General features: G+C 31.7%; 2 protein-coding genes across 2 annotated transcripts in view; both read right to left on the bottom strand.

The window, feature by feature from the left end:
• Positions 1 to 4,703, bottom strand: part of LOC106867365 (protocadherin Fat 4) — a gene marked incomplete at its 3' end in the record, with an annotated part of 101,855 nt that extends 97,152 nt beyond the window's left edge. The window contains exons 1-2 of the mRNA XM_052973000.1: positions 4,457 to 4,703; positions 288 to 2,730 (exon numbers count right to left, since the gene is read on the bottom strand). Of these exons, the coding sequence (XP_052828960.1) occupies positions 288 to 2,687 (2,400 nt within the window). The remainder of the gene's footprint in view (positions 1 to 287; positions 2,731 to 4,456) is intronic.
• Positions 4,704 to 9,861: 5,158 nt separating this feature from the next.
• Positions 9,862 to 23,547, bottom strand: part of LOC128249425 (uncharacterized) — a 79,280-nt gene continuing 65,594 nt past the window's right edge. Inside the window, exons 24-27 of the mRNA XM_052972999.1 lie at positions 18,452 to 20,855; positions 16,667 to 16,826; positions 14,863 to 16,352; positions 9,862 to 13,331 (exon numbers count right to left, since the gene is read on the bottom strand). Coding sequence (XP_052828959.1) covers positions 16,273 to 16,352; positions 16,667 to 16,826; positions 18,452 to 20,855 — 2,644 coding nt within the window. The 3' untranslated portion in view covers positions 9,862 to 13,331; positions 14,863 to 16,272. The remainder of the gene's footprint in view (positions 13,332 to 14,862; positions 16,353 to 16,666; positions 16,827 to 18,451; positions 20,856 to 23,547) is intronic.

Here is a 23,547-nt window from a genome sequence, read left to right as displayed (position 1 = left end):
TTTCTGTACTATTAATTTCATATATCATATGCATGCTGTACATTGTTTCAAGTGGTATCATATTTCAAAAGTTGGGGTAGAGGCACAGTTGTTAAAAGTCTGAAACTCAGTATTAGAAATAAACACTCTGATTAAGCCTTAAAAATGCATCTATATTTGGAATGTAGTACATGATATGCTCAGGGATTAAATTAATTAAAATATAATGTAAATCTTAAAAAATATAGAATGAGGTTAAAATGTCTGGGAATTTAAGCTATAAAATGAATGTTATAAATTTTACCAACCTGTGGAATTGGTGGAAGTTTTCTAGCTGTTGCTGAAAATTTGCATTCATTGATAGTCTTTTCCATCTCAGGGTAATAATGACTTTTTGAGCTCATTGTCTGACAATTTCTGTTATATGTGTCTTCTGTATTTCTTGTAAATGCAACAGGATTTTTAGTTTCATATGGCATTGACCTCATCTTAGAGCCTGTCAAGATTTTATGATTATCTGAAGTTGAAGGTGAACTTTTAATGTGATTAATACATCTGAAAACACACATTGTTAAGCAAACTACAATACCCACAGATAATATTACTGCTGCTGCAACAATGATTATTACCCAAATTATGTTTAAGTCATTGCCAGATAAGAGATGGGTTGCAGCTTGCATTGGAAATGTATCATTACTAACATGCAGTGTTAGCATGATAACAGTTGTTGCTGATTGAACTGGAGTACCACTGTCTTTCACCATGAACTGTAGCTCATACGTTCCAGCATCATTTATATTAATTATACGAGAGAATGATAATACCCCAGTGTAAGAATTTACTGTAAGCATGTTTTTATCGTTAGATTTTAATATTCCATATGTGAGGAAAGCATTGTTTCCAGTGTCTTTGTCAGATGCTTTCAGAATTGTGATGTCCTTCTTACTGTGTGGATGGTAGTGGACATCTAGATTGTAAGGGTCATTATTAGGAAACGTAAAATACGGAGCATTATCATTTTTATCTAGAATCTCAATAACAATATTAGCAGTGTCATTCAGTGAAGGTGTTCCATTATCTTTCACTAAGACCTGGAACTTGTAGATGTCTTTCATTTCTCGATCTATTGGTTGTGATGTAGAAATAAATCCATATTTTGTCAGTTGGAATGGAATGTTATCATTGTTGTTATCATTGATGATAGAATATGTAAGTTGGCCTCCATCTCCAAGATCAGGGTCTGTAGCATTAATGAAGCCAATAGGGAAGTCAACTTTCTGGTTTTCATAGGTGAGGAATTGGAATGTCTCTTTGGTAAAATGTGGCTCTACATCATTGACATCAAGTACTTCAATAGAAAATTGTTTTTCTGATTTGAGTGGTGGAAATCCCATATCCTGGCAAACAAGTACAATATCATAGCGATCTTTTGTTTCTCTGTCAAGAGGACATTTTGTGGTCATTTTATATTCATGTGAACCCATTTCAAATATTCCAAAGGTTTCATGTTCCAAATTACAATTAATCTGTCCATTTTCTTCGATATCATTGTCAGTAATTATGACATAAGCAATAAAACTACCAACTTTAATGTCTTCTAAAAGAGCAGTCGAACTTTCTGACAAAGGAAACACAAAGTCTATATCAATTTTTGGAGCAATATTATGATTGCTTTCTTTAGAAATTAAAATCACTGTTGTTGAACTTAAGGGAGGTTTCCCTCCATCTTTAGCCTCAACAAACAGCTTGTAAGATTTTTTGGTATCTATTTTGAAGTACTCATTTACAAACAGTTCTCCAGATGCCTTTTTCAACTCAAAATATTTTCTTATTTCAATTGGTGTTTTGGGACTATAATTAAAGGCAATCTTTCCGTTTGTCCCTGAATCTAAATCTGTGGCTTCTAAAACTAAAATTGGTTTTGATTTGGGGTGTTTATTCATTATTGAAATGTTATATACTTTTTGAGAAAATAATGGTTTATTATCATTAGAGTCAGTTACAGATATCTGAAAATGTAAAATATTTTCATTTGGTGGTATACCATTATCTTTAGCAATCAGCTTTAACATATAGTGTTTCTTTCTTTCTCTATCCAACTTACCTTGTAGAACTATCTCAGGTATGAAAGTCCCATCATAGTCTTTTGAAAGAGACAATGAAAATGGGTCATCTATATTTTCCTTCAGTTCATAAGCTATCCTAGAATTCTGAATGGTAATATCTCTGTCAATAGCATTTGGAATGGGCTTTTTAGTTCCTTCCCGATCATTTTCATCAAATTGCAAGTTTATTTCACTTTCTGGAAACTCAGGTCCATGATCATTGATGTCTTTTATGATTACTTTGACTTTTAAAATCTTTACATAAGTTTTTCTTTTCCGAACTGCTATCCTAACAATTTTAAAACATTCTTTGTTGATTGTACACAAAGACTCAGCATCCAGTGTCTGAGTTGTGTAAAGTTTCCCTAAGTTGGTGACATTAAATAGATGAGAGCCACTTGACACCTTCCTTTGTAATTGTGTAAACGTAACAAGATTGTGTTGTTGATGTTTAAAAAAATGTGACATATTAGAATCAGCAGCAATATCTCCTATGTAGGCATGAGGGTTGTTTTCTTCATTGATATGGTAGGTAATGTCTAAAGACACAACAGAGAACAGAAGCATGTCTAGCAAATATAGTGAAAGAATATTTCTTATCATTTTTGGTTTGTACTAGAGTTCAGTATAATCTTTAATTTGAGATCTAAAAGAAAGAAAAATAATAATTATTGGTCATAAATTAAAATTATATTCATCCACACTTTTTGTTTACATAGCATTGACAAGAATTTACAATGGATTCACTCCTTTTGTTTTTGTTTTCAAATTTTCTATCACTCATACATTTTATCAATAATGATTCTTATATATAAAGTAGTACTGTGTTGGGATGGTGTCACTTTGGAAGAAAGGAACCATGTATACAAGCCACATATTTCATTACCTGGACTAGTAAGCAGGTTCCTGTTTTAGTTTAGTTATCTGAACATCTCTTGAGTGTGACAGTTACTGTGATTACGAATTCCCATGGTAACAACACAAAACAAACATCTCAGAGCCTTGTACAGTCTTTGTTGAACCTCTTAGACCTTGCTAATTATTCTCAATCATAAACAATTATTTATATTTCCTTGTATTTAATTTTCTTGTGTACAACTAGCTGTTTGTGTTCAATGTGGCTAAAGGATTGCATCTAATGTGACGCTGATGTAGGTAAACACTTCTATGTCTGATATTGTTTTATTTGACTAACAAAGGGATCTTTGCATCAAAGAATCTATATTAATAGTTTTATACCAACCTTCTTTGCTCTGAGAACCAGCTCATTAAAACCAGGTTAGTAACACAACTAAGTATGAGGACCAAAAATATTAAAAAATAAGTTTTAGGTTCACTAAGTATAATTGTTATATAGATATTATCTTAGTTTCTCAGTTAATCAAATAATACAATAAAGTGGTAATCCCAATGCCTTGTATAGTCGTATTTTTAAAAATTACTTTTAGTCATTGAATGCCTTCAAGGGTGTAGTTTATTATATCAAACTTAGTATTTGACTGGCACTTGTTTCAGAAGGATGAAAATCAAAACTTCAGAAAGGACATAACTAAATACCATGAAATATCTTGTTTGATGCCCTACTGGTTCTCTCATCCATGAACTATGCCAATATAAACTGCTAAGCCTTCATATTTTTTTATATGAAAGAAAGTTGAGGTAGCCAAAAAAAAATTCCTCACAGTATATGGTTATATTGCTTTATGTTCTGTGTTCAAATCCTGCCAGGATTGACTTTCAGCCTTCAATGGTTGATAAAATAAATATCAGTTATATACTAGCATGATCAACTAAACTTATTCACAAAGTTTTATGGGCATGTGAAAATGTGAAAAGTTAGTGGGGGAGAAAAGTCTGTGCCAATTTAATTTTGTAGGAAAATTTGTCTATAGTGAACAGATAGAAAAGCAAGGTATTAAATTGAGTAATAATGACAAATTTGTACCGCTTTCAGTATTTTCTCTTTTATTAATAAGAGTAAATGAAATAATTACTTTTACTTTTAAATAAATCATATTATGCATTAATATACTGAAATCACTTCTCTTTAAATGCATAACATTTTTTCACAGACAATAACTCAAAGAAAAGCAATTTCCTTGTTTTCTGGGCACTAATAAATGATTACTGATTGTAAATAAAAACTTAGTACTCATATTTTAGCATCATAAATGTAATATAACTATTTAAATATTTGTTTGATGAGTGAGCACCTTGTGAGATACAAACTAAACTTATTACTATCTTCTGATAATAAAAGAAAAAAGTTAAATTTGTATATTTTCTGAAAGAAATACTTTTTAAAGAAATATTTTAAAATTATATTTTTTCTAAAAATTGTAAGTGTAAGAATGCAATGTGGAAAAACTTACTTGCTCTTTTGTTGAAGTTAGTGTATGTGACAAGACTGCTACATCTCTGTACTGTTCTTTATAACTGCTGCAGCAAGAATGTGAAAATATTGATGGACTAGAGGTGTGAGTCAGATAGGGAGAGACAGCAGCTAACATTTTTCTCTTCATTTGTGCTATTGCATGAACTCTAAGTACAGGAAAAATTACTTGAGTACAGAACAGTTAGCTTGCTGTACAATACATAAAATACATAAAGCCTTTGACAAAAAAAAAAACAAAACATTTTCTCATGTATTTTCCCTATCAAAAATAGATTTAAAAGTAATTTTGATAAAAACATCTATGAAATACCGATTTTATTTGAATATATTTTCACTTATTTTGCAAGTATATCTCTTACTTATTTCAATAAACAAAAATTAGTCAACAACTTAAAAATAACATTTTTGTTATTCAGATAGTATTGTTAAATGCATATGTAATGTTGAATTTGACAAATTTACTGACATATTGTTTTTTTTAATGTTTTTGTTCATATTTACTTCAGTTAATATTACAATTATCAGTACATGCCATCATTTACCATTGTATTATTATGCTTGATTAAGAGTGACCTCATAGATAAAGATTGCAAATACAGTTATGTGTATATTAATAAAAGTTTTTGATTTATAGAGTTGGGAAAATGGACATTGCCACATTTATTCCTTTCCCAGGCATACCATTGCATCACAACAAATCTTTATGAGAGTGTAATGAAACACTAAGATAAAAAGAAAGAAACCACTGTAACACAGTTGTTATCTTAAGATCCCTTATTTAAATGAAAATGCTATCACGTGGAACATTCTCTGAGAAACTACCAAAAAACAAAAAAAGTTTCTGACACTATAGTTTACACAACATACTCTACTCAAAATATAACTTGTCAGAATTTTTACATATGTAGCATCATCCACTGGTTACATTTATACAGTTGAGAAAGCATAAATGTGTCAGTTTCCTTTGTGTAAAGGCATTTTGTCAGCTATCAAAATACAGACATTTTGGATTCTATCAAGGCCTCTAGATACTGAGTTTCATGAAAGAGATAGACAAAGAACTGGGCTGAGTGGTAACATGCAGTGCTGGAGAAGACTCATCTGTGTACAAAACCCAATAAGTCCTCATCAAGCCTGCATGTGTTACTTCCTCTTTGGTATCTTCTCATTTCTCTGTCACTCATTTCTCCATTACTCTCCTCTCTTTACTCACTTCCTCCTTCTCTCTTACATTTACTATTGTATTGCATCTGAGTAACTAAGGATGACAGTATCTCATACACCCTACCGTCACCCTTTCTATACTGCCAGTCATTACTACCAGTCATCGCTCTCTTGTTCCTTAAGCCACTTGCTATTGACATCCATCACTCACCCTTACTATTGTCAACATCCAACTCTAATACTTTCTATTACTTTCTCTTCCCTTCTACCATCCTTTCATGCAATCACTCTGTTTCTGCCATCATACTCTTGCAATATTTAACTGCTCCCTCCTAGTTCTTCTGTCATTGCTCTTTCTATTTTCTTAAGCACATTAACTTGAGTGAACGACCACTTTATAGAGTAGTGAAGACTCTTTAGTCTTAAGGGATAAAAGGCAGTCTCACTTGCATTGGTACCATGATAAAATACATCCAGTATGTGCAGTAAAGTGGTTGATGAATGAGTTGAGAATGTGGGAGTGAAAGAGCTTTTGTTTGCTGGAGACATGATAGCCTCTCTTATGCTGGTCCTACATTAAAATGCACCCAGTATGTGTCGTGAGGTGGCTGTTAACAGGAAGACCATCTTACCATAGAAACCAAACCAAAACCTAAATTTATGAGCAAGATGTGGTTCTCTAACCCAACTAAGATGGGAGTAACATTCAATATGAACTGACTCAGACCATAATGATCTGTTTAATCCATACCAACATGGAGAGTGGATATAAAATGTCAACGGTGATATTTGAATCCTTTAACTGTGAAATTAAATTTCATGGTTATTCCAGTAATGATGTTGAATATCTACCAGAAAATAGAATTGGTATTTTCTTTAAGCTAAGTTGCCTCAATAAACTTGATATATTTCAATAAAATATAGTTTCAAACATTACATTCTTCAACAAAAGATAGATTGGGATATAAAACTGCTTTATGGCAGCTTAATTATAATGGTTCTCAAAGGGTAAATATTTTTCTCATTTTTTTTACATAGGTTTAAGACAGAGGAAACTTTTATAATTTTTATTAGAAGCTAAGTAAAACAAGAATTGTTATAAAACATGGAGTTTTTTGCTGGTATTACAAGAACATCCCTTCAACATTTTAAGGCATAGAAACAATTTTCTACTTTCCTGCCTTCATGTATATTTAAACACTAAAAAGTTTTTAAATCAATTTTTCTAATGAGAATTCAATATTTTTAAAAATCAAATTTAGACCTTTAAGTAGATATTTTAAAGTTGAATAATGTACTTAAAAGAACTAGTTTGAATAATTTAACTCGATTTCCAGATGCTGGTATCTCAACAAATTCTTTCTCCTTTCCATATATTTTCTCATGTTTTTGTCTCCCCTCCACCCTTGGTTTCCCCCTGTTAATAGAAATGACTTTTTTCCTAATGACACATAGTATTGGCATTCATGTTTTAGATTATGTTACTTCGGAATTTTATAAAATAATATTTTCTGGAAAATTTTTTAAAAAATTGTTAATCTTTCAGTTCTATTTATATATTTATTTTTAATGATATGTCTTTAGATTAATCTGATTCTTCTCTTGATAGTTTTTTTCTCTTTAGATGATGAGTCAGTAGAAATTAGAGTAGAATTTTTGATAATTTGTAGAAGTACTGTTTTCTTTTTGTGGAATGTTGTTGGAAAAATAATTAAGATGCAAATATCTAATTTCCTCTGTTTTGAACGTAAATATAATAATGGGAAATATTGGATATGATTACATTTGAAACATGTGTATGAGTATGTTATACTTATTTGATAATTTTTAAGTTATAGTATATCCATCAGTTCTGATATAATTTTCATCAATACCTTTGGTAATGGAGTGCTAATGAACTAGGAATGATACAATCCCTTAAAATATTTTATACAAACTTTGTGGATAGGTTATATCACAGTATTATTGCATACTGTTTAATTTTCACATTGATGATTATTTGTCAATACAACATTCCGCATTCTTTTATTAAAGGACAAAGGATTTGTCATTCTAATATTTTCTTTTTCCTCTACTTCATTCTCTGTCTCTCTTCTCTTTGCCCTACTTCTGCAGTCATTGTTCTCTCCTATGCCTTTCATGAACAGTAGGATCCCTTCCCCAAATTTCTGTCTGCTTTATGATAGGCTCTATCTAAGGCTATACTTTGCATTGTGATGATTGTTTGTATTTAAGGCTATAGTTGATTTTTGGCTGCAAACTACTGTTATTGCAGCTGCTGAAATAGTCTGTACATGCTTCTTGTTTCCCATTAAGGATTATGGATTTTCATTTTTTTCTTGACTTAGCACTACTTGTCAAAGTATATTATTTAGGTTTAACATTGTGTGACTTATTAGTAATCTACTCACAATTGCTGCAATGATTAGCATAGTTTACTTCAAGTATATTAAGGAGAAAAAAATGTTTTTACTCTGAAAAGCTTTAGCTTCAATTAGAGAAGGCTTGGATAGGAATCAGTAAGATTTATTTGTTAGGAATGTGGTTATAAATTAATTTAAACTACTACTACTACTACTACTACTACTACTACTACTACTACTACTACTACATCAACAACAACAAAATAATAATAATAATAATAATTCTTTCTGCTGGAAGCACAAGACCTCAAATTTGGGGGAAGGGATTAAGTCAATTACATTAACCTCAGAACATAACTAGTACTTATTTAATCGACTCCGAAAGGATAAAAGGCAAAGTCAAATAATAATAATAATAATAATAATAACAATAATAATAATAATAATAATCCTTTCTATTATAGGTGCAAGATCTTAAATTTTGAGGAAGGGGGCCAGTTAATTACACTGACCTCGGTGTTGAACTGGTACCTATTTCATTGATCCCTGAAGGATGAAAGGCAAAGTTGAATAATAATAATAATAACAATATAAGTAGTGGGGGAGCATCATAGCCATGTGTTGAGAGGAATTCTTTGGGGTTTGGATAATTCATCTATGGAAACATGGGTGTTTTGTTCAACATCCTTAAACAACACTTATTTAGGGACCTTTTGAGCGGGATGGGCAACTGAACCTGAAAAAAATTCTAACTGGGCCCCACCTGCAAGGTCATGCACTGTTTACCTTGATATGAGATCACTATGTTGCGTACATATGGTTGTGATGCATGTGCCTAGTGTACCCTTATCAGATGGGTAATCATGATGGTTAGACTGGGCTTTGTATATTTTACCCCAGTGTCCCTTTGATGGCATACACCGGTCTCTCAATCAATAATAATAATAATAATAATAATCCTTTCTATTATAGGTACAAGACCTGAAATTGTTGGGAGGGGGCCAGTTAACTTTTTGACCCCAGTGCTCAACTGGTACCTATTGTTCTCCACAATGGATACAGCTCCTATATCAGGGATGATATTGTTACAACACACAACCATCCTAGCTGCATTAAGGGGAAAGCCTCTTGACTGATTGATATGAAGTTAGACTCATTTGCCTGAAATTAAAGTTTGTCACTGACAAATTTTAACTTCTGGCCCACTGATATGCCATCTCTTCTCTCTGCCTTTCCTGATACTAATTCAATAGCTTTTGCTTTTCAGTGCTGGCATGTGTTGAATCACCTCCACTCAGGTTCTCTTGACTCACTTACCTCTTCTCCAGTTATTACCCACATTGTAACTAATTCTCAGTATTGGCTCTCATGCCCTCTCCTTCTTCCCTTGAACATTAGTTTTCTGGAATATCCTCCCTACACATCACATATAGTTCCTGCAATAATTGACTTGTAGCACATTAAGCTGAATATTAGCAGTATCTTTCTTGTTAGTCTTGTGGAGTAATGGCCATGGGCGTAGCTCCTTCCTGAGGTCCAAATTAATAAGGTAAAAAAAGTTCCAATTTTCAAGAACAAAATATATGTTAATTGACATATTATTCGAAATATGTCTTCTTTCACTTTGATACATGCAATATTACTTCATGGATTATGGTACTCCACATTCAAATTGGAAAATAAATTTAAATAGTTTTTTCTTATATACATGTTTAATTAGGTGTTTAAATTAAGCAAGAAAAATAATCACCATAGTTCAGTTAAAATTAAATTTGACCTTTAAATTATAATTCTTTTTTCATAATTTTGTGAAATTAAAAAAGTGTAATGAATGGAAGCAACTGCAAACAATATCTTTTGTTGTCCATGAACTGATATTTTATTATATTTCCAAGGGATTCTTACATTATTCAGAGAGAACAATGATGTTCATATAGATGCTTCTCATTTAAAGTTGGATATTTTTAGTTTCATGAATGCATATAATTTTATCTAGAATCATTCCAAGGCAGCTAATGAGAAAAATTACAATTTGTACATTGAAATAGTGAACTTAAAATGTAAAAAATAAAAAAAATAAATTATATTGTGAAAGAGAAAAATATGATGGTGTATATCAATAGTTATTTAGTACTGACTTTCAAAGGCTTTAATATTTAAACAAGAATTTCTTATATTGTTACAATATGAAATTCCAAATAGGCATTTAACTTTTCATATGTAAAAACACTAAATAGCTTTGTACATAATTTTTTTTTATTTTTCTCAACATAAATAGAATATTGATTTATTTATTTGACATCATTATCAACATAATTTGAAACAGTTTATTAAAAAAAGGAAAACTGCATTGCATAATTGAGCTTGCCAATCAGAATAGTTTTACATTTCACCCCATATTTACAAAATTTAATTACAAATTAAAAAAGATCTATAATACAACAACAGACAACTTATAATGGCTTAATTACATAAGATGGCAGTTAACATCATACATGTTGAGTTATGTATAGCTCACAGCCTGGGTAAAAGTATCAGGTTGATTGGAAAAAATTGGTGAATCAGATGTTTTGTTTTAATGAAATTTTAATGAAATCATGAATTTACACTAAATTTTAATGATGCCGCTCAACAACATTTCCTTTAAACCTATCTTTTCATGCATGGTATTAATTACAACACAGAAGAATTTTACATCCATTATTGAAAACAATTCAGTTTATGATTTTAACAAAGAAAGATTTTGAAAATGAAATGCATTTTCTTTAACTTGTTTTAAAAGTCCATATTTAAAAAATTGTTTTTGAATTTACTTCTCTAAGATTTCCAGAAGTTCAATCTCAGATATCTAGTTTATTTTGTAATGTTGTGAGTTTCTTTTGGTTTCAACTTAAGGAAATAGACAAATTTTCCTTTCATATATATATTATCTATATGCAATTATATAAGTTGTGAATCCATCGAAAGAATATGAGCCTGGAATTTGAAGATTATTATTAAAAATATGATAAACAATACACATCCAAATTCATTAAACGAACTAATTTAAATATACATCCACATTCACTAAACAAAGTTAAATAAAATAGCGAAATAATGACCAAATATCAAATCATATTTTTACAGTTTGCTAAATACAGAGTTTTCTATAATCATGATAGCATGAAAATGTTTATGTTTGAAAACATAACTTACTTATGGTACATCTATATGTTATCGCAAGAAATTATAATCATCTATGCTTTACACATCACTAGTGATGTTAATCATCAAATTATGATCTTAAAGATTGTAATTTTAGTTTTTTAAATATATATAGCAGTGATTTTTCTTGTTATCGCTTTTGTATATTTAATAAAACTAATGAGAAATAATACAGTTCTATATTTAAGAGATGAGGAATTATGTACATTATTTACATTATTTACAGTTGACGGATATTTGTCCTCATCTTGTTTGTTGTTAACACATTTCGGCTGATATACCCTCCAGCCTTCATCAGGTGTCTTGAGGAAATTTCAAACCTAAAGTATTTTTCAATGTTATTATTATTATTATTATTATTATCATTATTATTCAGGTCACTGCCTGGAATTGAACTCGGAATCTTGGGGTTCGTAGCCTACGTTCTTAACCACTATGCCATATGCCCGTGGGCTACTAATCCCAAGATTCTGAGTTCGATTCCAGGCAGTGACCTGAATAATAATAATAATAATAATAATAATAATAACATTGAAAAATATCTTAGGAATGAGAACCCATATTCGAAATTTCCCAAGACACCCGATGAAGGCTGGAGGGTATATCAGCCGAAATGTGTTAACAACAAACAAAATGAGGACAAATACCTGTCTTGTAAATAATGTAAATAATATAATGAGAAATAGGCTTAAATAATTTTAAGGGCCTGATCTCAAAATGCTTTTGTTCTTTTCCATATGGCAATTACATTTATTAATTTTTTAAAACTTAGTCAGGATGGAAGGCAGTGCTTATGACTCTTTTCAGGGTTTCTGAGATTGGTGGGAAGGAGGTATTCTTAAACCAAAGCCTGACTCAAATGCTTGCAATATAGTGGATCCCACCAAAGGCCCCCAAAGTATGAGGTAGTGGTGTTAAGCTGGGTAATGGATTAGGTCTGCCACCAAAGTAAGCCATAGCAGGATTTGAATATAGAATACAAAAATCTAGAACAAATATTCTTTTCTACTCTAAGCACAAGGCCCATCTAGAACAAATATTACAAGGTATCTGGTCTGACATTTTGATAGTTACACCAATCCACCACCACCCTGAATTGGTACTTTTTTTATGAACCCTACTTAGATGAAAAGCAAAATCGGCTTTAATGCTACTTGAACTCAAAGTACAGTGAGTTGGAATAAATACTGTGTGGCATTTTTTATACTCTTGTGGATTACTTGTTAGTTTTCTCTGATTGTAGATTCTACCTTCATATTATCCTTAACAGAAATTTTTGAAGAATGAATACCTGATATTATTGCAGCTTCTTGGCTATTTTTAATGCTTTAAGAAACTGCGTTATTGCAGCAAATTTGTGAAGAAAAAATTTAAAGGCTTACCTATATTATTTATTTTTTTATTGTTATTGAAGGCTGTGTCTGATATTATGTCTCAGTGTAATATTTCATGAGATGTATTACAGCAATTTTATGGTGACAAACACTTTGAATAAGTCTATGACAATCAGTTTATATAAGATGCATTTTGAAGCCTAATCAAACTGAACTCAAATGTTAGCAATATTACTTTAATATGCAAGGCATATCATGAGCTACACATAGCAATGAAATTATCTCATGGATAAATATTAATTCAGTTGAAATATCTATTATCACAACAGAAATTTGAAAATTTTGAAATATATTTTAGTGCATGTGTGAGTGTTTGGTGTGCTTTATATACATTTTTTGTTTATTTTTTATGTGAAACTCAGATTCATCTTTCCTTTTCAACTGGAAATAAATCTATTGGAAACATCAATTACATTTTGCTCTGTATAAGGTTTCTATTATTTTCATAGTGGAAATATTTTTGTAACCATCAGATTAAAATATTATCTTGTTAGAATGTTAAGTATGGTAGAATCTTAAAAGAAAATAATTTAATATTTGCATATAATTCATATAAGGATTGGTTTGGAATTTGACATTTAAGTGAAACTCATTAGCTATTAATTTAATCTACAAATCATAAATGCTAACAGAGTCGGAAGATTATTTGTTGAAAATTATTATCTGCTATCTGTGTATAGTTTCTTTTCTTACTTCAGAAGTACTTCTGGTTGCTTGCTTTTATATTCTGAAATGTAAAAATATAGGAGAAAATATTTCATCCAAGAGACTTGATTTCTGCTTTCTTATAAATCACATAATATCATTTTGATATGAATTAGGCTTAAAGAGTTAGCAGCACATTCTCAGAGTTATAGTAGATTTGTATATGTAGCATGTTTGTTATATAGCATCTATAAATCTACAGTGATTAACACTCAGTCAACTGAGTAAATGGCATGCGGAAATGCATACTTGCTTTTTTTCAAAACTGGAAATTCTTTCATAATTTTTCAAACTTTAATGAATATGCCTCTAATACTTGTAAACTTGAGAGTCATCTATGCATATAATTAATTAATTAGTAATAAAATTAATTAACTCATCGAGAATACATTAAGTGAAGTGTAATGGATAATTTAATTAATTATTGTACTTAATGCAATGATATAAATAAATAAGCACAGCATAATAAAGCAATATGGATGTACAGAGTGTTTGGGATAAGTTTGACAATTTATTTATATTTTCTTTTCTCAGGATGCATTGGTTAACAGTTAATGGCATCAGAGAGCATAATGATTAAATTATAGTTGAGAAAAAGCTGACATAGCGGACTGGAAGCCAACTGAATATTGAACAAGAGATTCCAATATATAGATATACTTTCCAGAAACTGGGAAGCATTGTGAATTTTGTGTCATGTAGCTGGCTGTATGTTGATATAAAAGAAGCAAGTTCCCAATAAGAAATCAATTCAATTCTTCATAAATGCAACCCATAAGTCTATATATACACAGTGATCAACTACCTATTCAGTTGGTATAATTGAACTTATATAATTTATAAATATAATTTATATAACATATAATTTATAAACAATAGAGTAGTATGTACAAGATTCATTCATTATGAGTATATAAGATAAGAATTTGAGTCAATATAGTTGTTTATGAAGCAATACTGTTAGTATGTGACTGCTTTTTGAGTAATCAAATTAACCTAAAAATAAATGAATGTTTTCTGATTTTAGTCAGTTGACTGCAGCAATGCTAGGGTACTGTTTTCATTTTAGTTGATCATAGGGATCTTAGCATTTGGTACTTTTTGACGAGAAAGAATGCAACCCAACATCAGTTTACACTTAAATCATCATCATCTTCTGCAGGAGGGAGATATAAGTGTACAACATGAAGAAGAAGAGATGTGAGGAATAGAAGATGAGGTGGGTGAGGATTCTCAAGAACCTCATATCACCAGGCATCTAGCTTCATTGTCATTTCCTCTGTGAGGTCCAATATTTTGAGATCAGCCCTCACTACTTCATCCCTTGTCTTCTTGGGTCTTCCTCTTTCACTGGTGCTATACACTTTAAGCAATTAGCACTTCTTTATACACCTGTCTTCGTTAATATGCATCATATGTCCACAATTAGATCCTGCAATTTTTTCTTAATGACTTGTACACTTAATTTTAGTTATATATCTATTGTGTTTCAATATTAAAAGATGCATATCTGAAAATATAGCAAATCAAAATTACAATTTAGTAAGACTTACCTGCATTGCCCAATCCATTGTTGTTACAGTATGTAACTAGACATGTATCCTGGTATAGTATTCCTGTGTAGCAGTGATTTTGCAATAGCAATATATTGATGAACTGGAATTGTGAATCAGGCAGTAGGATAGAGTAGCAAAAAGCAATGAATACATACACATGTACATAGATATGTATGTGTGTGGTTGTATGTATGTTCTTTTTCTCTTTTTAATTTAGACTTGATTTTGATCAGCCACCTGCAAGGTTATGAAGGAAATCATCTACTTTTGTTTATTCTTTAAATCTTAAGATCTTGGAGAATTTTATTGTTCTAAATGATATAATCATTTCTATCATATGAATTAAGGAGCTGCATTCTCTCCCCAAGAACCTAAGTTCAGCCATTTTTTTTCTCCAGGTAGATTGGTACATAATAATTGGTGTGAAGCTGAAACAGTATCTTGAGTACTGTCAATTTGTATGTATGGCTAAATTTATGAAAGTAGCTTATAAAAATTTTACGAAGTAAATAAAATGGTGCTATTTTTCTTCAGTAGATTTTAACTTCAATTTTTTTACTCTAACCATTATTTAATAAAGTATTTTACTTTTCATTTTTACAATTACAATTTTCAAATTACAAAATGTAATTTAAAAAAAATACCTAAGTTTCTTAAAGTAGAAGACAAAATCTTAAAAACAGTCCTTGAACTAGCATCAGCTCCTAAACTTAACTAGTTCACTTCACTTCACTTCACTTCACCTATCTTTCCAATAATTCTCTCAGAAAAAAAAAAAAAAAAAAAAAAAAAAAAAAAAAGAGTTACAACATCCACTCCCTCTCTTTTCATGTTAATCACTTATTGATAAATAGTTCTGATCATGAAAGGTGAGAAAGGAATTGATAGTATGTGGATAAAATATACCTTTGCTATTACTTTTTAAGCAAAATATTTTAGAATTACATTCTTTTCTCAAATAATGTGTATATAAATTGAACATTATCTATAATTTGTATTATATATTGGTTTCAAATCTTGGCATGAGGCCAGCAAATTTGGGGAGGGGTTAAGTCAATTACATTGACCCCAGTGCATCCTGAAAGGATGAAAGGCAAAATCAACCTTGATGGAATTTGAGCTTAGAATGTAAAGAGAGACGAAATGCTGCTAAGCATTTTTCTTGGTGCACTAATGGTTCTACCAGCTCACCACCTTAATTTGTATTATAATGAATAAAATTCAACTGAAGTTACAGACTTACAGGAATGCTATCAAGTGCTATTTAGATTCTATGTTAATTAAGGAAAATAATATTTATAAACCATTCATCTTACTGAATTGAATATTGTTTGAGAAAATGATAAAATTTTGGGGAGATTATTTTGCATTATTTTTCAGAAGTACTAATGATGTATTGATTGCATGCTATACAGGCTCTAGATAAGTTTCTTGTTCTTGATCATGTTTTGGTGTAGGAGGTATGTTTGGTCGATAGTTACTGTATTCTGAAAAATATATAAAAACGTAGTTTACTGTATTGTTTTCCATGAGACATGTACATTTGTAAAACTGTTTACTAAATCTATATGATTCTTTGTTTCTTAGAAATAAAATCTAACATTAACTATTTTAAAATGCTAAAAGCTATTTTGAATTATTTTTTGTTTTACTAAATAATAAAATTTCATTTCATTTATTGAATTCATTTATGGAGTTCATTTACAGAATTTATTTATTAAATTTGTTACTTTCATAAATTAGAATGTTCTGAATTACTATATAATTTCAATTAGAATGTTCTGAATTACTATATAATTACCTGATGCTCCAGATTTCTGAGATGTAATGTCACTTTCACTCCACCCACGGTTCCGTTCTTTAAGAGAGGGTAGTGTATCATTTAGATTGTTTGATGTCACAATGCTGGCATTAAAACATTTTTGTTCAGTTGAACTCTCTTCCACATCCTTATTGTAATGCTGTCAGATAATAATAATCATGAAAGTTACTTGGAACAAGTTATATGAAGTTTTTACATTACAACTTGATGCACAAAGTATATTTGTATACCCTATCTCCAATGCAACTATAAGGAACATGGAAAGATAGAAGATACAGAATACAGTGCCTTTATCATTATCAACATTTGACATTAATTTTTCTATGCTTACATGAGTTAGATGTTTCATCTCCAGCATATCCTAACACTGGCTATGGTCCATCATAATCTCCTTTGAAAGGTCTTCTTCTTCAGCAGAATTCTTCCACTTGGATCCCTTAGTTTCATTCCCTTAATTGTCATCCATCTTATGTCTCATGTATCTATACCATTATAGTCTTCCCCGCTACATACCACAGCTGATTCTTTTTATGCTCATTTTTCCATTAGCGCATCCATTCTCTCATTTATACTCATAACACATTCAAAAAGGTATGTTCACCACATTTCTTTCCAGCCTTCACATCTTCTACCCATATTACATAACAATGCAATTTCACACTTCATACCCAAGCATCATAGAAACTGCCCTTCACTCCGTTAGGAAGACTTTTGTTGCCAAGATAATTGCTGCCTGAACTTTTCCACCTGCCTTTCCTTTGGTTCCTATATTTTCACAACACTCACCTCCACTGCTGGTTAGGTCACTAACATAACAGAAATTATCAATATTTCTAGCTGGTTCTGGGCAGTTGATCTTTTAAAATAAGTTGCTTCTTACAAGTTTATATGAAAAAATATGAATTACCATTCTTTCTTTCTCTATCACATTTCTTTCTCTCCTCCCTCTTTCTCTATATAATGGCACACACATATGCATTCACATGGACACATTCATACAAATATAACAATACTATTATCTGTCTGTCTCTCAATATGTATGAATGTATGTATGCAGATAAATGCATTTAAATTTCTCAACATGACTATTAAAAACATTTAGCAGAGTTAAAGAAAAAAAAAACTAATACTTTTGAAAGTAAGAAGTTTCTTAATAAGTTAACTAAATGTCTTTAAGAAATGTGTTTGTGTATATACACATATATATATATATATATATACATACATGCATAGGAGGCGCAATGGCCCAGTGGTTAGGGCAGCGGACTCGTGGTCATAGGATCGCGGTTTCGATTTCCAGACCGGGCGTTGTGAGTGTTTATTGAGCGAAAACACCTAAAGCTCCATGAGACTCCGGCAGGGGATGGTGGCGAACCCTGCTGTACTCTTTCACCACAACTTTCTCTCATTCTTACTTCCTGTTTCTGTTGTGCCTGTAATTCAAAGGGTCAGCCTTGTCACACTGTGTCACGTTGAATATCCCCGAGAACTACGTTAAAGGTACACGTGTCTGTGGAGTGCTCAGCCACTTGCACGTTAATTTCATGAGCAGGCTGTTCCGTTGATCAGATCAACTGGAACCCTCGACGTCGTAAGCGACGGAGTGCCAACACATACATACAGAGAGAGAGAGAGAGAGAGAGAGAGAAAGAGAGGAGGGGTAGTTGTAAACACACCAGAAATTATGTTACAGAAGGACAAATTTCACAAAAATTATAATAATGATTGCTACCTAAATAAAACTATGGGAAATAAATATCTTACCTGTGGAACTGGTGGCAATCGCCTAGGTGTTGTTGAGAATTTCCATTCATTGGCTGGCTGTTCCATCTCTGGGTAATAGGAAGTTTTGGGGTTTATTGACTGAAGATTTCTGTTAAATATGTCTTCTGCATTTCTAGTTATTGCTACAGGATTGTTAGTCTGATACAATATTTGCCTCATTTCAGTCCTTGAAAGAAATTTTGGATTATTTTTTGTTGTTTGTGAATTATTAATATGATTAATACATCTGAAAACACATAGTGTTATTGACACTACAATGGCCACAGATAGTATTACAGCTGCTGCTACAATAATAATTATCCAAGTCATATTCAGGTTGTTACCAGACTTTGAGTGGACAGCAGTTAACATTGGAGATGTATCATTACTAACAAACAGTGTTAATATGATAGCAGTTGTTGCTGATTGAACTGGAGTACCACCGTCTTTCACTATAAACTGCAGCTCATATGTTCCTGCATCATTTTGGTAAACTGTGCGAGAGAAAGATAACACACCAGTGTGTGAGTTCACTGTAAACAGGTTTTTATCATTGGATCTCAGTATTCCATATGTGAGGAAAGCATTGTTTCCAGAATCTTTGTCAGATGCTTTCAGAATTGAGATGTCCTTCTTACTGTGTGGATGGTAGTGGACATCTAGATTGTAAGGATCATTATTAGGAAATATAAAATATGGAGCATTATCATTTTTATCTAGAATCTCTATAAGAATATTGGCAGTGTTATTCAGTGATGGTGTCCCATTATCTTTGACTAAAACCTGTAAATTATAGATGTCTTTTACTTCTCGATCTATTGATTGTGATGTAGAAATAAATCCATATTTTGTCAGTTGGAAAGGAATGTTATCATTTTTGTTCTCATTGATGATAGAATATGTAAGTTGGCCTCCATCTCCAAGATCAGGGTCTGTAGCATTGATGAAGCCAATAGGGAAGTCAACTTTCTGGTTTTCATAGGTGAGGAATTGGAATGTCTCTTTGGTAAAATGTGGTTCTACATCATTGACATCAGTTACTTTGACAGAAAACTGTTTCTTAGTCTTCAATGGAGGTGATCCCATATCATGACATTCAATAGAAACAACATAATGATCTATAGTTTCTCTGTCAAGAGGTTCTTTGACTAATATTTTATACTCTTTAGACCCCATATTAGAAAGCTGGAACATTTTATGGTGAATATTGCATTTAATTTGTCCATTAGGTCCACTATCAGTGTCAGTGACCATAACATAAGCTATAAAACTCCCAATTTTACTTGCTTCTGAAATAGCAGCAGAATTCACTGTTAAAGGTGATACAAAATCTATGTTTATATTTGGAAGATTATTTTGATTGCTTATTACATTGATAATTAGTGTGGCTGAAGAACTTAAAGATGGTTTTCCTCTATCCTTGGCTTGAATATATAATTTATATTTTTGTTGATTATTTCTGTAAAAATCCTCATTTAGGAATATCTCTCCATCTGGTTTCAGTTTGAAATGTGTTTTGAGATAAGAGCTTGTTTTTTGATAAAAGTTATATGTGATATTACCATTTTGACCTGAATCTAAGTCTGTAGCTGATAAAACAAAAACAGGAGAAGATGTATGATGTGTATCACTAATTGTGATGTTGTACATCTGCTGAGAAAACATAGGTCTATTATCATTGACATCAATAACAGATATCTCTATGTTCAGAGTATCTTCTTTGGGAGGAGAACCACTATCCTTTGCAACTAACTGTAACATATAAGTGTCTTTTAATTCTCTGTCTAACTTACCTTCTAGTGCTATTTTAAGTATTTTCATTCCATCAAACTCTTTGAATATTGATAATATAAATGTATTACTTTTATCTTTCAGTTCATATGTGATGTTAGAATTGAAAATACCAATGTCTTTATCCACAGCATTTGGTATTGATTTTGTTGAACCTTTTGCTTCAGTTTCATCAAATTCTAATTTAATTTGATCTTCTGGAAACTCTGGTTGGTTATCGTTAATATCATCAATTATTATCTTTATCTTTAATATTTTTATGAATGCTTCTTCTTTCCTAACAGCTACTTTGACAATTTTAAAACATTCTTTTTTGTAAATGCATAGAGACTCAGCATCAAGTGTGTGTGTAGTGTATAGTTTCCCAGAATTAGTGACATTGAATAAGTGAGATCCCATTGACATTGTTCTTTGCAACTGTGTAAATGTAATGGGAGTTCCTTGATGATGTTTGAGAGATTGAGAAAAGTTAGAATCAGCAGCAATGTTTCCTATGTAAGTGTGAGGACTATCTTCTTCGTTGACATGGTAAGTGATATCTACACTTAGAACACAGTGTAGTAAAGTATGTAGTAGACAGATGAATAAGCCACTCTCTTTTGTCATTATGATTCTTCACAAATCCTGCAGACTCTCAGTATCTTGAAAAACAAATGGAAATTCTATTATTAGATTAAAACAGTCAACATGAATGATCACTTCACATTTATGATATTTATCCACAATATTTGTAGCATCAAATTAATATTTGGGAAATACGTGTTGCCCCTCTTTTTGCAAAAATAATATTGGGAACTATTTTGGAAATTTATGTCATGAAGTGGTGAATGAAACTAAAATTTAATGAATTTTTTTTTAAATTTGAAATAATGAAATTGAGATGAATTAATGCAAAATTAGCACCGAGTTGTGGGTATGACACTATTGAATGACCAAAATATTAACATAGCTTACGTAGTTCAGAAATAAAGTATAGTTAATGTTGTGTTAACTTACTTACTGCTTACATTATTATTTTATCAGAATTTTTGCATCAAAAGTTATCTCTTAGTCAAGTGAAGGACACCTAAAGCACATAATAAATAAATTATATCTCTTGAAATTCATAGTAATTTAAACTACAGATAGATTCCTTTTAAAATGATCTGAGTGAATTTGATGAATATCATCAACCTCAACATAAGGATGAGAATTTATGTTCTAATTAACTTGAAGTCAAGACAAAATCCATAGGCAAGACACAAAGTATGCTTACATTAGAATTCAAATTTTAGGAGTTTATATAAAATGTTGTGTATGAAGTAGATGGAAGAGGGTGTATTCTCATTAAGGCTACATCCTATTGTGATTCTTTACTAAAGCATCAGTGAGATACAGGCACCATCTTACTGAGTTCTCACATTTATACTCTCTTCATCTAAGTACTTTGTGTATAAGTACATTTTCTTTTGCTTAAACTTAAGCAAGTATTCACCATTCTATCTTCAAATAACAAACACAAAATTCAATTCAGTTATTCATCATCATCATCATTGTTTAACGTCCACCTTCCATGCTAGCATGGGTAGGATGGTTTGACAGGAGCCGGCCTGGCAGAAGCCTGTACCAGATATCTGTGACTGTTTTGGCAAGATTTTTACAGCTGGATGCCCTTCCTAACACCAACGACCCAACAGAATGGACTTAATACTTTTTACGTGGCACAAGTGAGGTCAGTTTGGCCAAGGTTTTCACAGCTGGGTGCCCTTCCAAATGCCAACCACTTTACAGTGTGGACTGGATGCTTTCTAAGTGGCACCTGCACTAACAGGGTCACTGAGTAGCCTGCAAAACAGAAATCTTTTGAGAGGGGAGTGGGTATTGGAGGAGGTCATCTTGTGTCAGATGGTGAAAGGCTATAGTGAAACAGAAACCGGTGTCTTGCTGTAAGAGGAGGTACAAGGTTACCCAGCTGGTGGGGGAGGGAGAAAGAAAGAAAGATAGATAGATAGATAGATAGATAGATAGAGAGAGAGAGAGAGAGAGAGAGAGAGATCAGGAATGAGGACAGAAACAGGTGTGCTGCTGCAAAGGAAATACATGGTTACCCAATCTGAGGGAAGTGCAGGAGAAGGAGAGAGAGAATGGGAGATATCAGGACAGAGATGGTGGCAAACTGCTGGGCATACTCACAAGGGACGATGATCAAAATAAAAATGAGATGGTTGAGTAAAAGCAGAGAGAGATATAAATGGTGGCAAGTACTACAGCATATCCTTGAGGTTTGAAAATCACAATATAAGTGGCAGGATATTGTCAAAGAAACATGATTAGAGAGTGCAGAGGGTAAGTGAGTGGAGAAAACCTGGGTATAGAGTGAGAGGTGGGGTGGGCTATTAGATAGCAGTGTGATACAGAAAAACCAGGCTGTGAGGACAGGATTGGGGAGTGAGAGGTAGGCATAGTGCATGAAGGAGGAAATGTGAGGAAGAGAAGTGGTGTAAAGATGTAGATTGGTTTGTTGGGGTAGGATGTGTGAAAAGTTTTCTTGTTACATGTGGGTGGAACACACAGACTGGGTGCTACTGGATATCAATAATACAGAGAAACAATAATACATGAGGACAGGATTGGGGAGTGGGAGGTAAACCTAGTGCATAAAGTGGAAATGTGATGAAGAGAAGAGATGTAGTTTGGTTTGTTGTGGCAGGGTGTGTGAGAAGTTTTCTTATGTGTGGGTGGGACACTCAGCACTTATAGAACTCAGCTTCACTGATATGGGCAGGTCTTCTCAAGAACCTCATATTATCTAACAAAAGTATTTTCTGATGTTCAGATATTGAAAAACTTATACAATTTGTTATGTAGTAAATTAACTTTAATTGAAATGAATATTTATGAGAATGCATTATATCAGTTATTTATTTTATAATTAATTTAGAATCAAAAGTATCAGATTCATGTTGAAATTCTGCAAAAGCTTTTGTTGTTTTAGCATTTATCTTTAAGCAATGAAAAAATGTTAAAAGCAAAAATATATCCTAACATTCTATAAGACAGTTTGGAATATCGAACTAGGTTAATTTTTAATATCTAAGTTGCTTTATTATTATCCATATTATCATCAGTAAAGACATTGTTTTTATGAGGGATTCGTAATTATCACTTAATATTTCAGGAAGATCTGTACTCAGTTTGCATCTGGCTCCTATATTTTGCTTTATCAAAAGGGATTTGTTTGATGAGACAGAAGTTAGTTGTTTTTAGAGCAGATAGAGCAGACCTATGATTAAAGATATTCTGATCTCATAACCATCCTATTGATG

Source organism: Octopus bimaculoides, chromosome 14 (assembly GCF_001194135.2).
Source record: "Octopus bimaculoides isolate UCB-OBI-ISO-001 chromosome 14, ASM119413v2, whole genome shotgun sequence".
NCBI classification, from domain to species: Eukaryota; Metazoa; Mollusca; class Cephalopoda; order Octopoda; family Octopodidae; genus Octopus; species Octopus bimaculoides.
The sequence above is the reverse complement of the archived record's forward strand: the minus strand, read 5'-3'. Positions and strand labels throughout refer to the sequence as shown.